Source organism: Citrus clementina, unplaced genomic scaffold, assembly GCF_000493195.1.
Source record: "Citrus clementina cultivar Clemenules unplaced genomic scaffold, Citrus_clementina_v1.0 scaffold_1, whole genome shotgun sequence".
NCBI lineage: Eukaryota > Viridiplantae > Streptophyta > Magnoliopsida > Sapindales > Rutaceae > Citrus > Citrus x clementina.
Genome location: NW_006263303.1, coordinates 10,565,456 through 10,578,209, shown reverse-complemented (window position 1 = coordinate 10,578,209; position 12,754 = coordinate 10,565,456). Strand labels below are relative to the sequence as shown.

General features: G+C 33.4%; 1 protein-coding gene across 1 annotated transcript; it reads left to right on the top strand.

Moving 5' to 3' along the window:
- The first annotated feature begins 773 nt into the window (after positions 1 to 773).
- LOC18054497 (UDP-glycosyltransferase 72E1) lies at positions 774 to 2,384 on the top strand. Its single transcript, XM_006451441.2, has one exon. It carries the CDS (start codon positions 851 to 853, stop codon positions 2,345 to 2,347), a length of 1,497 nt encoding a protein of 498 aa, XP_006451504.1. The 5' UTR covers positions 774 to 850; the 3' UTR covers positions 2,348 to 2,384.
- Positions 2,385 to 12,754: the final 10,370 nt, after the last annotated feature.

Below are 12,754 nucleotides of genomic sequence, written 5' to 3'. Positions count from 1 at the left end.
GCAGCTAAAAATTTATCCGAACAAACTAAAAGAAATTCCAAACATTACTATGGTTTAATTATTGACGAGATCGAAATTCAAATTTGCTCCAACTTTTCCTCCTTTCATTCAAGACAAAACAAATTTGCTTGATTCAAATCCGATTTGAAAAATTTAAATTTTAGATGCTGGGCTCGGTTGAGTTGGTGGAAATTTAACGAAGCTGGTTTTGTTAGATTTATTTTTTTTTATTTTTAAAAGATTGTACCTTAATTCAAATTAAAAGTATATATATTCTCATATTTTATTCAGTTAACCCTGGTAAGCGGTTCAAAGAATAATGTTTTCAATAATTAATTATGAGGTAAATTAAAGATTATTAATTTGATAGGGCAATCTAACCTAAAATTAACAATGCACGTGAATTGTTAGCGATAATATATTCTATTACATATTCATGGAACACGCAGGGGCAGCGTGTGTTACGCGTGACTGCGCAAGAAACGTGGCTAGCAATTAGTCAAAATTTGGAAAATCAGAATCAAAGCATTTTTCACTCTTAAAATTCAGGATCCGAACTGCAATGTTTTTAACCTTTTCCCATCTGTGCATACACGATAATATACGGTTAAAATTTAATTAATTTTATATTTTTATTAAATAACTACTAATTATATCTTTTTTTTAAATTAACAAAAAGATGATTTCCAAAACTAAACCAAATCCTAACAATTAATGCAACAATTCGTTTTCATTTTTGGTTATAAATAGGTTCTGAAAGTAATGCATCTAACACAAGCCAAGATAATCCCAGCGCTTATTGGCTTTATAATTTCCTCGCATCCCTCTCCAAAAGTTCCAATCCATAGGCATGCAAAGCACAAAATTAAAACCTCACATATGCCTACTTGCTAGCCCTGGTATGGGGCACCTTATCCCCGTCGTTGAGCTAGGCAAACGGCTAGTCGCTCACCATGATGTCCAAGTCACTGTGTTTGTTGTGGCAAGTCATGATGATGCCTCAAACTCAAATGTTCATGCCGTCCCTAATAATAATAATCTCTTTAACGCTGTCACACTCCCCTTAGCGAACATATCCAGCCTAGTAAACCCGGATGCTTCATTGGGAGAGAAAATACTTGTGTTGATGCACAAGTCCTTACCGGCACTCCGATCAGCCATCTCTGCAATGAAGTTCCGTCCAACGGCTTTGATTGTTGACTTTTTTGGCACTGAGGCCATGGATGTTGCGGACGAGTTCGGGTTGCTCAAGTACATGTTCATTGCTTCTAATGCATGGTTTCTTGCTTGCTTCATACATGCACCTGCAATTGATAAAAAGCTTTTAACAGATGAGCACTTTAACCTGGAAAAACCAATGGAATTACCTGGGTGTATGCCGGTTCGATTCCAGGACTCCTTGGAATTGTTTCTACACCCAAACGAGCCGATATTCGATTTCATTTCCAGTATAGGGATGAAGATGTCACTGTCCGATGGAATCTTGGTCAACACGTGGGATGATCTGGAGCCCAAAACACTTGGTTCCTTGAGAGACGATAACTTGTTGGGCCGTGTTTGTAAAGCACCTGTTTACGCTATTGGACCACTTGTGAGATCCCCGGATGTTGCTTCACCTTCAACAAAGACGTCGCCCTCTGACAGCCGAGTCATCATCCTGGATTGGCTAAACGAGCAGCCTAGTCAATCGGTGATTTATGTATCGTTTGGAAGTGGTGGGACGCTTTCAGCCAAACAAATGACGGAGCTTGCATGGAGCTTGGAACTCAGCCAGCAAAGGTTCATTTGGGTGGTACGCCCTCCCGTGGAAAATGACGTGTCCGGTTCGTATTTGACAGTAGTTGACAATAATTCTGCCGGCAAATTAGAAGATTATCTGCCACACGGGTTTTTGACTCGGACAGACAAGGTGGGACTAGTGGTCCCAGAGTGGGCCCCACAGGCGGAGATCTTAGCACATCCTTCAGTTGGGGGTTTTTTATCGCACTGCGGATGGAATTCGACCGTGGAGAGTATAGTGAACGGTGTGCCAATGATCGCGTGGCCTCTACACGCGGAGCAGAAAATGAATGCTACGATGTTGACGGAGGAGATCGGGGTGGCTTTCCGATCAAAGGAGTTGCCAACGGAGAGTTTAGTGACAAGGCAGGAGATTGAGATGCTGGTAAGGAAGATTATGGTGGACAAAGAAGGGCACTCATCGATAAGAGTTAGAGCTATGGAACTAAAATACGGTGCACAAAAGGCTACTAGCAACAGCGGTTCCTCTTATAAATCACTGTCACAAGTTGCCAAGCAATGCGAGAAAAGTTTGCAAGAACTAGTAACGCTGGGTCAAGGTGCATGAACAGTCCACGAAGAGAAATTCTAGAATATTTTTATTGCAGTATACTCACTCAATTTATGTATGATATCAGTACATAAATTAAATATAATTATTAATTATATAATAATTTTTTAAAATAAATATACACATATAATTCATGTATTAACTAGTAGAATAGGAATACTTGAGAATCTCTCGTCCAGGAAATATCATTCCCATTTAATCAGCTAATTAATGCTGCGTTAGTTTATGTAGTTTATGTAATTGAGAGAGTGTCCGCTTCATTAAGAAAAGAAGTTACAAAAAACAAACTTAGATCAATTGGTTTGGGGCTGTTTTACCTTAACAAAGGTTATCGGTTCGAAGCTTAGGAATGCAGTTGCATTAAATACTTGTTGGGAGAGCTTTACCGTCCTAGTGGTTCTATCCGGCTCAAATCTGAATTAGTCGGGTCCAATGTGGTTTTCGGATACCGGATTATTTAATACACCAAAAAAAAAAAAGTTGCAAAAGCAGCTGTGTGAATTGTGCAAGAGGCTGGGACGTCTCATCTTTAGTTAGGTTGAATCTGAATATTTTATTGATCAAGGATATGGTTTGAATTAAATAACAGATATTGTTTCACTTTAAATATTATTTTTTAAAAATGTGGCTCATGAAGAGTTAATTGGATGATTATGCCTGATCTACTTTAGTGAAAGTTAGGGGTGGGCACCAAAACCGATCAGTTCTTAAGATTATGAACCAAATTCTAACTGAATTTAGGAACCGAACTGAACTGAAGCGAAATATTTCGATTCAGTTCAATTTGGTTTCTAAATTCGGTTCGGTTCGGTTCGATTCTAAATTCGGTTCGGTTCGGTTCGGTTCGATTCAGATTTTTCAACTATATTTAATTGTATAATCACGGAAGGGGGGGAGGGGGTGTGGAAAAAAATTAGGTTCCTAATTTTATCAACTTCCCAGTGTCTCCTTATATGCTTCAACTGATGTTTCTTTCTCCACAACGCAACAAACTCCCTTCCAAACTAACTCCAAATAATGTCTTATGTTACTAAATATGCTTCAATTAGAGTCTTTTCGGAATATTCCACATTAATTATCATCTTTGAACACTTAATTACAATCAGAATTAAGTAGACTTGATGTTCCACTTGTCCAACATGGAAAACTTATCACATTTAGAACACTTTCTATTATTCAAACAATTGAATAACTCAATAAATAGACACGGCCCCAACAAAAGAAAGCAACTTTTTTCTACCATTTACAACTCTTAGTTTCTTTATCAAAATATTGGCAACAAAGTTGCTAATAATTCTATTTACACAGCCTAAGTCAGCCCATATTCAACTAATTATATAATTTACACCCAACAATAATACCCGTTATAACAATAAGGCCAAAACCAAAGTCATAAAAAAACATGCATCAAACCTATGAACTAACGACGGCGTCACCGTGCTTGAGGGGAAGAGCTGTGCAAGGGAGCCGTGCACGCGAGGAAGAGAGGAGCTAAGTTGACGCGAGGGAGAGACGCTCACGAGGAAGAAGCCGAGAGGGGCTGAGCTGAAGTTCTGCGCCATGTAGAGAGGGAGAACGCACAGGTTGGAGGCAACAGAGGGAGGCGTGGGAGAGAAGTGGGAGAGGAGAGGGAGGCGATGGGTTGCAAAAACCAAACGCTAGGGATTTGAGATTTGAGTGATTTGTTTTTAGCTTATATATTTTCAATTAAATAAATTATTTATAATTAAATCAAACCGAACCAATCGATTTTTCGGTTCGGTTTGGTTTTGAACCGAACCGAACAAAAACCAATCGGTTCCTTAATTTTAAAACCATTCGGTTTTTGTTCATAGAACCGAACCGCTTACCCACCCCTAGTAGAAGTTATGTTGTTTCATAAATGTAAAGTATTATCAGCAGCCTAAGTTCACCCCATTATGAAAAATATTACAAAATTTTGAATTTATCTAATTTTACACTTAATATAAACAATTTATATCAACCATTCACTAAAAAAACTATAATTACTCTTATTAAACAACAAAAGTAAATGCAATAGTTATTTTGGAAGGATAATTCTTTCTATTTGGTGGATAATTGATACCCATTGTAAACAATGGGTGGAAAATTGAACAAATTTGAACTTTTGTAACAAAGCAATTTTTAGGCGAATGGCTGATAATCTTTTGTTAATAAATTATATGAATTAACATTTAATTAATAATATTTTTTATGAAATAGCAATTAAAAAAACAAAATTATTTGATTTAAGGCTCATTTGGGATTACGTTTAGGAAGGTCAAAAGTGATTTTATAAAATAAAAGTTAATTTTGATGTATGGTAAATTTTTTTGAAAATACACTCTTGACAAAATCATTTCATTCCACAATGGATTTTGAAAAGTAAGAAAATAGTAACTTTTCAAAATCTAATTATGAAAATCAATTTTACACACTTATTACAATTCCACATATACTCCTCACATATATTATAAAAATCTAAAATTATCCTTAATCAATTAGGAAATAAAATGAAGAAATTTAAACAAATTAATATTATTACCAATAATATTGAGATAACAAAATAAAAAAACTATTATTATTATTATTTTAATTATCAATTATTATATATACACAATAAAAAGTTATTATATATGTGTGTGTGTGTGTGCGCGCGCGCGCACATGCGTGCAAATAAATTTTATTTAATCTTATGTTCATTCAGTCATCCGTATTCTTATAGCAATTTAATAAAAGATTTACTAAATACATACGATTGTTTTCAAAACTCATAACACTTTTGAAAAGCAACTTTATCAAACATTTAATCGATTGTCTTCAAAGTTACTTATTTTTACTGTACAAATAACGTCAATTATTTTGCAAATTAAAATATTACCAAACTAGCCCTTACTATTATATAAAACTTCTATTGGTTGTCCTAACGGGATGTAAAAGTCTTAAACTTTATTAAAGTTTGGGAAAGCTATTAAACCATATGGTTTAATAGTGTAATAGCGTTATATCATTGAACCACGTGGCTCAATATATATATATATAGTCGGGTGCCCTCATTTATTTTTCATGCGGACACACTTTAAAACTGCGGGATTTAAGAGAGTTGGTTTTTAACTTTTTAAAATTGCACAATTTTATACACTACAACAAATATAATTTATTATAGCATTTTATATCGAATGTCATCACAATCATACATTTTATAGCATTTTTCATAAAACTGCTATTAAACTGAAATTTTATTATATGTATAACATTACTATTATGACATATTTTTTAAAAGTTATAAAAATGTTAGTTAGCATAGCGTTTCGTAAAAAAAGTTATAAAATAAATTGTTACTTAATAGTTTTTATGACATTTTTTGTAAAAGCTATTGGAAAAAAACAAATTATAACATTTTTAAAATGCTATAGAAAAAAATTTTAAAAAATGTTTTTTTAGGTGCCAAATTTCATTAGATTGGCGCCCATATTATAACATTATATTATGACATTTTTTTAAAAATGCCAAATAAATATATACTTAGGATAGCGTAATTGTAAAGAAGTTATAAAATAAATATTGAAAAGTTACTTTATAACTTTTTATTAAGCGCTATAGAATTTATTATAAAAAATCTCTAAAATTGCGTTAAATTTTCCATATTGGCGCTCATTCTTCCCACCCCAAGAAAAAGCTCAAAAGCTTTCTATTTTTTCCCAAATCCCTTTCATTTTTTTCTCAGGCTATTTTTAGAAACCTCCCCTGAGGTTTGATATAATTTCACTTAGATGGCGAGATTGATTGTATTCTCACTTACCTTCCCTGCCGTTAGTATACATACGAGTTGACCGTTAGTTGACTTGTAAAATGACTAAAATATCCAAACCAATTAAAAAAAACCCCACTTTTTGGTGCCAACAAAGTTACGGGTGCTTTACCCAACTATTTTGTTTATGGACAAAAATAGTCTACCATACATTTACCTCATCTTCTCTCCAAGGTCTTGAGTTTTCCAGCGACATGTGATAGCAGGTGGACTGGCATTTGACAACAAGTTGATCTCCGGCAGCACGTGGCTCTACTTCCGCCATTTTTGCTGCAATATTTCACCCTAGTTACCGATAATTTTGGCTAGGCTTATATTGAAAACTCTTTTTGTTTTTTGTTTGCCTAAGATTGGTTGATGATAGATGAGTGTATAAATGATTATAGATGAGTATTAGGATTGATTGTTGTGTAAATATTAAAAATTGTTTATGAACTTGGTAGGAAATAAATGGCACATGAGGTGCTCGACAAAATGTCTATTAGGGTTTTTTTTTGTCTCGTTTTAGGTAGATTCAAGTGTTGATGGTGCTTTCATGTGAAGTCTTATTTTGTAAACTCATCATGTAGTTTGCGACAACAAGCTTAAGAGGGCATTTATCTAATCTGTAGAATTGCACTGAACGCGCAAGCAACAGGCGCCCATTGCGCGCGCGATTTTGCGCTCGTCGCCCACGACATGGTTCAATATAGTTTTGTTACTAATAATTTCAAGTTTTACGAGATCTTAACATTGGATATGATTTCTTATGTCCATCTACAGGTTTTAATTCCAATTAACTTGGAAGACAACCATTGGGTTGTAGCCCGAGTAGACTTTCGGCACAAGCAAATCTCCATCTATGACTTAATGAAGGAGTTTCGCGAGGACAAAACGTATGCTCAGCTATTTAAGCCACTTCAAGTTATCTTTCCCCGATGGTTGGAAGATGTTGGGTTTTACAATATCCGACCAAACTTGCATAGTGCGGAACCCTGGAAACTGGTGAGGGTTGAGGATGTGCGTCAACAACAGCCCGGAAGCGGCGATTATGAGGTGTTTATGTTAATGTTTACGATGTACTTAATGTTCATCCTACAATTTCATTTTGACAGTTGTCATGGACAATATTTTAAGAGGAAGATTGTCGTTGACATATCTAATGAGGATATTATGTTGTAAATGATATATTAATCTTTTATATTAATTAATGAATCTTGTGTCAACCGAACTTCCGTTGACATATTTAAGATCACCGTTATGTCTGTTTTGATACCTTGTGCTATGGATTGATTGTGGCTTGGTGAGAATCAGGAGTTGCTTTGTGACAGGAGTTGCATTGAGATATTGGTTGGTGAGAATCCATGTTGTGTTATGAGTTGATAGTAGCTTGTGTCAAATATTAGTGGTTTGGTTTTGTAGCAAATTTAAATCTCTTAATGTATTTTGGCGATTGGTATAGTCTATTGCTAAAAGAACTAAATTATGTTTTTGTAGTTTCTTATTTCACCTCTAGGCCTACAAACATTTTGTAATTTGGGGAGACAAACACTTGTCGTCTGGGACACGTTCAATCGTCGCTCGATATTACAGAAACAAGCATTTTGTAATTTGGGGAGACAACACGTCTCCCGGGCGACAAGTGCTTGTCTCTTCAAATTACAGAATGTTTGTTTCTGTAATTTCGAGCGACGAATGGCATCTCCCAGACGATAAGTGTATGTCTCCCCTAATTAAAGAATGCTTGTAGGGCTGAAAGGTGAAACCAAAAACCACTAAAACATAATTTAGTTCTCTCAGCAAGAGATTATAACAGTCTCCACCAAACAAACTACTAATATTTTACTTGTTTAAAGAATTAAGTAAATTCGAAACCATCAAGTTGTCTATCACCAAACCGATAACAAAAATAAAAAATAACAAACATTTTAATTTGTGGCGAGGGGAAAAAAACATTAGTATGAGTTAATTGAATTAGAAAATAACACTAAGTATAATGACACCATCATTTAAATAACAATCACATGTGCATTTCTGCAGCTTACAGTTGGTGACAATCACAATTTGATTGAATTTCATCAACCTATACATCCAGCAGTCACCCATATAGACAAAAAGAACAAAATAACAAAAATAACAACTACACTAACAGTGTGGCATGATAACTGAATTATACTTTATATATGACATTGTTACTATAATGTGAGTTTGTTAGTATCACATTTATATAAAAATATACAAAAATTCAATCTTGTGCCTATGATTGAGTACAAAAAGATGATACGGCATCTTAATTTGCTGGCATCCTCTCAAGAGAATCTTTTATTGCCATCACCTGCTCGATGTGAACCTCATTATTCAAATCAGGGAGAGCAAACTCATTCTCGTCTGCTAAGTCAAACCAGTCCATTTTTACTGCAGGTTCCAGTGAAAAAACAGACGGTTCAACTGGCCTTTCACCCCTATCATATGTGAATATGCACATGTTAATAAGTGAAGTAAAGTAATAATTAAGAATAATAATTATGACATTACTAAACAACAACAACAACAACAGTTATAATAACAACTACACTAATGATAATAGTAATACATTTTAATAAAGGTATTAATAATAATGTGATAATGTTAATGTATATATATGTTTTAATTACGTATATGTGTGTGTGTGTGTGTATACTATTTTTATTTTGAATTAATATTAAGTACAAACTGTGTTTTTCGTGTGATATGTTTGTCGCCTAAAAAAACAAAAACTACATTCGTGTGATAGAATCCAGTCGCACGTTGCCCAAAAACACAAAATGTGTGTGCGTGCGACAAGAGCATGTCGCTACCCAAAACACAAAAATAGTGTATTTGGGCGACAAGGGTTGTCGCTCGTGCGACAGGATTCTGTCACCCAAAATCACAGAAACTAAATTCAGGCGACATCATTGTCGCCCAAAAACACAAAAATTGTCACTCAAAATCGCGGGAACTATGTTTGTGCGATAGGCGCATAAAAACACTACAAATTCATAAACAGATCAACTTTAGCAAACTTTGCCCAGAAAATTAAAAATTACAGTTAAGACTACTTCTATTTTACATACCCATTTGCATAAGAATAGCAAATTATTGGCTTTATATGCCTCATTACACCATGTATGGTGTAAACCATAAACATAAAATAACCAATAATAATTTTTTTAACTCATGACCACATATAGCTGAACCCATTCTCTTTTTAATCAATTTTTCCACCATTAACCCATGAACAAGATAAATCAAATACAACCAACAACCACTTATAAAATCTCAAAAAACAAAAAAATCAAAGGTATTTAAAAATTTTAGACTTTAATAAAGTAACTACCCTCTTACAAACTCCAATACTAGTGGCATATCCCGGCTGCCGTCAATCTTCATCAGTCGGTGGCCTTCTCCGACTACCTATATTTTTCTTCTTCATGTGTTATATATGCTCTTGATGTTTATTTACTTTTGTTCCAGCAAATGAGAGTAGGGGAGTGGAGTGAAAATTGTGAGAGAAAGAAATCTCTATTGCTTTTTTGTGGTGGGGAAAGAGAAATATACTCTTTTACACAATGGATATTGTGTGTAATCGGATAATACAATTATCCAATAGATTTTAAACCATTTTTTATTGTTATTTGATTGTTTTAGAATTTCAACTTGTCTTTTACATTTTTTCCCTCAAATACTAACGTTATACATATATGTATACTAACGGCAGGGGAGGTAAGTGATAATACAATCAATCTCACCATCTAAGTGAAATTATATCAAACCTCAGGGGAGGTTTCTAAAAATAGCCTTTTTCCTCTCCACATCTCTAAACTTTCCCTTTCCCCATTTTTCTAACCGGTCAAAAGTAGATGAATTAAAGTTCATCTTCTCAAATCAATTTGTCAGGTATGTACAAAGTTTTAAACTTGTTACGTGCTTTAAAAGGTGAAGGAATAATAATTCTTTAATATGCATGCGTTACAGTACAAATAATAGCTTTTTTGGTGTTAGTTCATAAAGGAATACAAATACGGAAAGAAGTTTAAAATTGATTTAGCTATATGGAATTTTCTTTGAAAAGGATATTAATTAATTAAAATTGAATAGATGATTGGATAACTATATGTATGGATGCTCTAGCTTATCATAAAATTGGTTATCAAGATTGATAATTAATTAATGAACAATTGAGATGACATAAACAAGATTAATTAATACACAAGTCAAAAACATAGACAACAAAAATTATGTAAGTAATTGTTTGTGATATATGCTGGCAGGTGAGGCCTTGAAGGATGTAGACAACTCTGAATTTGTTCCCATTTACAAAGACAAAGAATTAGAAATCTGGTATGTATTTGTGTTTATGAGGAAGAGTACTTAGGATGGGACGATGAAGGATATCAAATTCCGAATGACGAAAATGAATACCCATCTCGTTTGGATGTAGTTAAGGTTGACATTTAAAAGAATCTTGAAGAAATTGATGATGATGATTAATTAATATTATCTTTTTCTACTAGTCTTTTAATTTCAATTGAATTCGCTATTAGTAACAAGCACCTATTGAATAATTGAATTTGCTATTGTTATAGCTAGTTGTTGTTCCTCTATTGATAGCTTTGAAAAATTGAAATTACCTAGCAAATGTAATTGTGTATTAGGAGATCTCTAATCTGCTTTGATTTTGATATTTTCCTTTTCTTTTATACTTGAATGCACATTGTTTACAAATTTAATTCTTAATTCTATATTTAGTTTATTTATTTATGTTATTGTACAGTGAAATAATTAAGAGTTTGGGAGTAAAATCATACAAAATATCAAGAATTGGAAAGAATTGAAGAAGCATTACTCTTAATTATTAACTTTTTCTTGTTTCTTTTTGTGTTATGAGTTATATATTATCTACTATACTTCCATTTTCTTTTCCTTCAAGTGTAAAAATAATAAAAATATCCTTTCTTTTGGATATATTTCATGGCTTTTTGGTCTCAGGTCAAGTGAGACTTCAAGATGATGGACAAAACTTGGGTTCAACTTAAAAGGTTTTTTAACTCGCCAAATAACAATTATATATTTACTATTTTCTTATAATGTTATTAATTTTAATTGATATTTTACATTTATTTGTAGAAATACAAAAGAATATCGTGAGGGAGTAAAAAAGTTTGGGGAAATTGCTACATTAAATGTATAGAAGGGAAATTATCCATCGTCCACCCGTTTTTTTCAACTTTTTCAAAAATACACAATTCTTTTTTTTTTTTTTTTGCTAGAATCCACTTAAAATTACATTTCTTTTCACTCGTCCACTTCCGTTTGGAGAGCGTTAAGAAAACTAACGGAATGTTGTGTAAAATGACTTTTTTACCCTCAAATATAAAAATAAATTATCTACCGACCACCTTTTTTGAATTTTTTCAAAAATACACAATTCTTAATTTATTTTTTTTACTGAACTCTACTTGAAGGTATATTGTTTTGCACTTATTCACCACTGTGTCGTTGTGAAATGACAATTTTACCCTTACGATATCAGCAAAGTTCTAACAGTGTTTTAACGAGTGAATCAATGAAAACAATGTTAACTGCAGGTAGAGCACTACAAAAAAAAATATTTGTGTATTTTTGAAAAACGGTAAAAAAAATGTGGTCGGTGCATAATTTCCCAATGTAGAAAACCAAGGTTTAGTGAGATGTCTATATAAAAAAATGTCAAAACCTATGTCATCAAAATAGTGAAACAACTGAATTGCATTTGTTGAAAGATGAGATGGATATGTCTTATACTACTTTGATGTGGCATGGGGAACAATTGGGAATAAAAGGTACTGATGTGGAAATGACTAATACACATAACATGTCTAGAGATGTAGATGACCATTATAGAGGCATTCATGAAAATGTTGATGAGCAGCAAGATAAGTTCCTAATGAATTTTGTAGAAGATGCTGAAACCCCATTGTACCCAGGTTGCTCAAAGTACACTAAGTTATATGCAGTAGTTGTCTTATATAAGCACAAGACTATGTACAGATACTCAAATAAGAGTTTTGATAACCTCTTGGAGATTTTGTGTGATATGTTACCCGAATTAAAAACTATTCTAAACTCTACTCATTTAATTGAAATTTTATTGACACCATTTCAACTAGATTGTATGAGGATACATGCTTGTGTTAATAATTGTTGGTTGTGTTAATAATTGTTGGTTGTTTAGAAATGACTTAGAGAAAAGTAAAACATGTCCTAAATGTAGATCTTCTAGATGGAAGGTAGATGGTCGAACTAAAAAGATTCATAAAGGAAGTCCAGCAAAACTGTTGACTTATTTTCCCATAATACCAAGGTTTAGAAGGATGTTTGAATCACCAAAAATGGTAGAACAATTGAGATGGCATTATGATCATAAAAGTAATGATGATAAAATGCGGCACCCAGTGGATAGCTTAGCTTGGAAGACAATTGATGAAAAATGGCCTTTGTTCTCCAAGATCCTAAAAACCTAAAGTTAGGTCTAGCAGCAGACGGGTTTAATCCTTTTGGTAATCGTAGTTCAACATATAGTTGTTGGCTAGTAATGTTAGTGACTACATCTC

Coding starts and splice junctions, on each gene's coding strand:
- LOC18054497 (XM_006451441.2), top strand. CDS start 851: ATGCAAAGCACAAAATTAAAACCTCACATATGCCTACTTGCTAGCCCT.